This window comes from Opisthorchis viverrini (assembly GCF_000715545.1).
Source record: "Opisthorchis viverrini unplaced genomic scaffold opera_v5_85, whole genome shotgun sequence".
Lineage (NCBI taxonomy): Eukaryota > Metazoa > Platyhelminthes > Trematoda > Opisthorchiida > Opisthorchiidae > Opisthorchis > Opisthorchis viverrini.
The window spans coordinates 1,526,597-1,531,735 of record NW_008751740.1 but is presented as its reverse complement, the minus strand read 5'-3'; the positions used below and the strand labels follow the sequence as shown (position 1 = coordinate 1,531,735).

The following is a 5,139-nucleotide window of genomic DNA, read 5'->3' as shown; positions in this document are numbered from 1 at the left end:
ATAATACGATTGAACTGTAGCCACGGGCTACGTGTTCGTTCATAACCTTGCATTCACATCAGTTGGATCCATTAGCCGTGACGCAACACCGAAGACTGACAACTCCCACAGGCAATCCGCAACAGCACTTCGCTTCGGTCATGACTTGGCGTGTAACTTCGCCAGAAGAAGTCCCCCTTTCGGGTACTGTTCGCCTCAAGAAGAGAGAAGTCACGAACTAGGCCCAGACTGACAAGGACCCAACAGCACTTCGCTTCGGTCATGACTTGGTGTGTAACTTCGCCAGAAGTCCCCCTTTCGGGTACTGCTTGCCTCAAGAAGAGGGAAGTAACGAACTAGGCCCAGACTGACAAGGACTCTTGGGCACAGTGGCACTTTTTCAGACGAGTCTCTTATGAATCCGAGTAACCAATTCACCTTGGACTAGTTTTTTACTTTGCACTAGGAGTGCCACCTGTGTGCAGGTAACATTGAAGGGGGAACATTTGTACTCATTGAGCACAGTGAAGTAGGGGGGAACCGGTGGGAAAAGTAACCAGTACGATTCCAATAGGATGGAACAGAATCACATGTCACATTAACCGCTGCATCCGACTAACTCATCGATTTTGTCCACCGTCGTTTATCCGTGCAACTGAACAAAACCGGATATGGAAGCAAATGGCGGCAAGATACCAGCACTTGGTCTTTCAAACTAGTGTACCGTATAACGTGTAGTTTGCAGCCCCTAAGATGGACAGAAAAAATAGCTGATCATTGCTTTATTCTCCTGTAAGGTGATCTTGCTTTTGCACACATGAAATGTATGAAATCCACCGGTCACTTTCACTCAAGTCTTAGCAGAAATTTTATCCCGCTGCTTGTTTAAGGCTTTTGAGCAGCAACTACAGGGGAGCATACCTGAAGCATTCAGCCATTGTCAAGCTCATTCGAAAACTATGGTGTGGACCCGTTAAAATCATGTCGCACTTTGAAAGCCCAATTTCATATGGGACAATTCTCAGTCTATCCTTTATCGCAGACTTATTTGATACTTTCTGAAAGTATTGCATGTTAAAAGACGTAACCAAATAGCTTAATTACTAGTAGCAGTGTACGTCTGCTTGACAAGAGGACGGTTTTTTCGGCTTGAAAAAGTTCGACGATTGTTGCGCATGTTGAACCGCTGCCTGAACTTGTGCGAATCGATCGTTGATTACAATCGGGGCTCTACAGGCTCCGAGCCAAAACAACTAAAAGTCTGCAAGACGGAAAATGCACACAAAACGATGAAAAGTAAGGGCTAAAAAACATGAAGAAACGGGGGAAAAGAATCCTGTTCACATATACCTTGGGAGAAAGTGATGACCTGGTGATCACATCGTGTAACGTCGTTGCCACCAGATCCTTTTCTGCGGCCTGAACAATTTGGGTAGGTGGGCCACTTTCTGGCTGGATAAAGGAAGAATGTCGAAGAGTAAATTCTACATTTGCTTCATGCCTAGTATGTGCCAAGCTAGTACTGAGTAGCAGCATGCCAAAGCAGATCGACTCACCGTCGAAGTTGACTGGGGGACAGGAGACACTCGTCTGATGGGAGATGGAGTGCATTGCACGTCGGTGAATGAGTACTGGGCCGGTGTAGTAAACGCGTTGGTTTCAGGTAAACTGGGTGAACTTTCAAGTTGGTAGGTTTGGTTCAACGGGGTGAATCCCAGCTGGTCCGGTGGTGTCTGCATGAGAGCTGAAAAAAACGAAATAGAATCAATGAATATGGACATTTTTCAACACGCATCTACCATACGACCCAAACATAGCAGACGGGCTGAGATGCCTCCAGGTTTCCCAAACCAAGATAAGGACAACGGAAAAGTTGGGAATGTTTGGAACCATGAAGAACCTGATCAGTAACTAACGCTTAATCCCCCTAACATGCAGACGACCCTGCAAAAAAGCTGACGCTTTCATAAACTGATGGAGCACATTTGCTAGGTAGTTACCCAAGAAAGGATAAACCCCAGGATTTTTCACACCCACTGAACACATTCATCCCAACTGCTGTATGTGACAATCACCAAGCACGAATAGTATAGTGAGCTCGAGATAACTCAGTAGTTAAGGCACAAACTCACTGAATGGAAGGCTCGTGGTTCGAACCCAATACCGGCATTTCGACTGCTTCTGGGAGAACCTGAAAGTACATCAGTTTCATTCGGACGGCATGACAGTTATGCATCGAAGGGTGTTACGGTTGAACGATTTTGACTACGAGGATTATGCTTGAATAGTTGAAGTTAGATACAAACTACTTCTCCCTGCAGATCGACTGTGCGAAGCAGGAAAGTTTCTATATTTCTCTCTGGTTGCCCCAGAAAAATGCTTGAAAGTCAAGTGGTCAGCGAAAAAATCTAGCTTCTCCCTGCAGATCGACTGTGCGAAGCAAGAAACAGTTTCTATATTTCTCTCTGGTTGCCCCTGAAAAATGCTTGAATGTCAAGTGGTCAGCGAAAAAATCTACGTAGATTGTTGCGAGAGCCCTTACTACGCCAGTATTGGGAGAAACAAAGCAGAATACAATCCGAAAGTTTAGAAGTCTGACAAACTGCAAGCTGTGCTGGACAAACTTTCTTAGTTGAATAAGGTACTAACAGAGAAAATTTAGTGATAGACATCATCATCTTCCATGCTCTTCTCCAGAATGGCTACCGAATTAGTCAATCCCTCTGGGTTCTCTGAATCTACTCGTACATCCTCGAAGTGTTTGAAAAAGGGGTGCGTAGTAACGAGCCCGCCGAAGTCTCCCTCCCAAAAGGAGAAACGTACTAGTTTTTCTTAGCTAGTTCCATGATAGGTGGAGCACCTGTAATGGCATAGCGCAGGTAATTTTCAGCTTCGATTATTCGTTTCCTTCCATATGAACAGATACAATCCAGAAATGATTAGCTACACTGCCGCGGATTCAGACACAAACGCAATTTGGAACAAAGGGATGTTGAGTCTGCTTGAGCTCCATCCTATGACCCACCATCCGATGGGGTACTCCAGCAGATGCATGCACGTTCTGTGCTGTTCTTCATGTTGGTGCCCGAGGATGGCTTTACGTTGGAGTTTAAAAAGAGCTCTAAACGACCTATCGCTCAGCAGCAACACCCCTCCGGTGCCCAGCTGCCATACCATCTGAAGCAAGTATGAGGGATGAGATACTGCCAGGGTGCTCAAGTCTAGACAGGAGCGGTCGAGATGATGAGGTTGGGTTCGAACCACGGACCTTCCGGCCCGTAAGTTCGCGCCTTAACCACTGAGCTATCCCGAGCAACATTCTGCCAATGGAACGTTATGGCACTCTTAAAAAGAATTTGTGGAAAGTCAACGGATTTACAAATGTATACACCTATGGATCAAGACAAATGCGTCCAGTTCAGTCTGCTCAGTTTCTCGGTTGAAAGCTATGTACCGAAGTGAGCTGATTTCGGCAGCAATCGCCTTATTCTCCGAATATAAGGAGAGTAAGGGAGTCACACGTTAGAATCGATGGTTCAATCAGTTCACTGACGTCAAATAGCCCTGTATGTCAGGTGTCAGGGAGTCAAATCAAAGCAGTGAATGCGACAACTCTGATGAACGACTGCCACACACGATTGCGTGACACAACCATATCTGTCAGGGTTGCTAATAATTGGTTTGTCCTGTCCCGTGATTCCATTCCAGGGGAGACGCGTTTGCCAACGCGAGTAACTAGACTAGTAAGAACTTTCGTGCCCCGTCGCTCCTGAGTCATTTCCATCCGACACAAGGCTGGGCGGGATCTATAAGGTAAGTGATCCTCTGCGATACAAAACACACGACCAATCAGCCTAATATCTGGTGTGTGACTAGCTTATCTATTTAGAGAGAGCGAGTTTTCTCAAAATCCACCTGGCGTACTTCGGTAGTACTGGTATAGTGTTCCTATCAGGCCCACGCAATGCTTCGGGGACACCGATGGTCAAACACAGGGAGCCTTTGAAGGCTTTCCACACGTACACGATCCGTAAAGTAAGACAGATAGGACCGTTGACAATCAAACTGCTGTCACGTTTGCGCCACACGTATCGGGGTAATAAAAACGCTGCTCTGGTATTCCCAGTTTTCATGGTGATTTCGTCCTTTGCCAATCAGCCGGGATTTGGACACCTGCCCAGATCGACGAACTTATCAGCGACGTCGATCAGTTCGAATGAAAGCATGAGGTTCAGATCTGATCTCATCCAGTCTTACGGAAACATGATTTACAGATTCGAAGGGTATACTGAACTGTGCAGCAAAGTTATTAAGTGTCTTAAAATAGTTTGCGCTTCTAAAGCCTCTGATCCGAGAGAAATATTGCAGGCGTACTTAATGTCCATGGGCGGACACTCAGAGAGTCTTTTTTATCCCCGAGGTTTAAGTGGCAGATAAGGAAAATGCAAGCAGAATATTGACTACGAAGCTGACGGGAAAATTTTGCCGCACCTATGAGAACAGGCATATAAAGCCTTCATGAGACATAGCTACTAGGCTGATGCCATGGTGGTTTCCGCACGGGTTCTTGACCCTTTCTGGATATGAAAATCACCGTAGAGGCGCTCCATTCTATTGGATTTTTTCCTCATCCTAGACATTTTATAAGTCACTTAGCTAATCACAACGTACTCGTCACCTTTGAACAGCGAGGATGCAGGCATTATGGTCCATTTGCTTAGTTGTACTGAAGCAGTGAGATTGCAGGCTGGACTTTCGTTGCCAATGGCGGACTGATTTTGACTTCCCACTCGGGTTCAGTTAGTCATTCCAGTTGGTGAGTCGGCAGGGCGCAGCTGACACAAAGTGCTCAGCCCATTGCTCAAGGTGATTCTGTGAATGGATTGAGGTCCAATCCTTATCAGGGATCGTTTCACTGACATCCATCCTCCACGAACAAGATGATCGCATTATATGAAACAGGTTACGCTTGTTCCTTCACACCTTTCTCAATTTCTCCGGCTTTTGCGATTCACCAGCGCTCTCTGTCCATCTTCGGGCTCTCCATTATTCGGCGTTCCAGGGATCTGTGGGCATCATCATCATCATCATCGACAGCATGACATCAGTGCTCAACACCAATGCTTCACTGCCGTACAGCCATGACTTATTTGAAAGCCT

The 5,139-nt window shown here is 46.1% G+C and overlaps 1 protein-coding gene across 1 annotated transcript in view; it reads right to left on the bottom strand.

Moving 5' to 3' along the window:
* Positions 1-1,723, bottom strand: part of T265_13617 (hypothetical protein) — a gene marked incomplete at both ends in the record, with an annotated part of 11,204 nt that extends 9,481 nt beyond the window's left edge. The window contains 2 exons of the mRNA XM_009169704.1: positions 1,330-1,431; positions 1,536-1,723. Coding sequence (XP_009167968.1) covers positions 1,330-1,431; positions 1,536-1,718 — 285 coding nt within the window. The remainder of the gene's footprint in view (positions 1-1,329; positions 1,432-1,535) is intronic.
* Between the last annotated feature and the right edge of the window lie 3,416 nt (positions 1,724-5,139).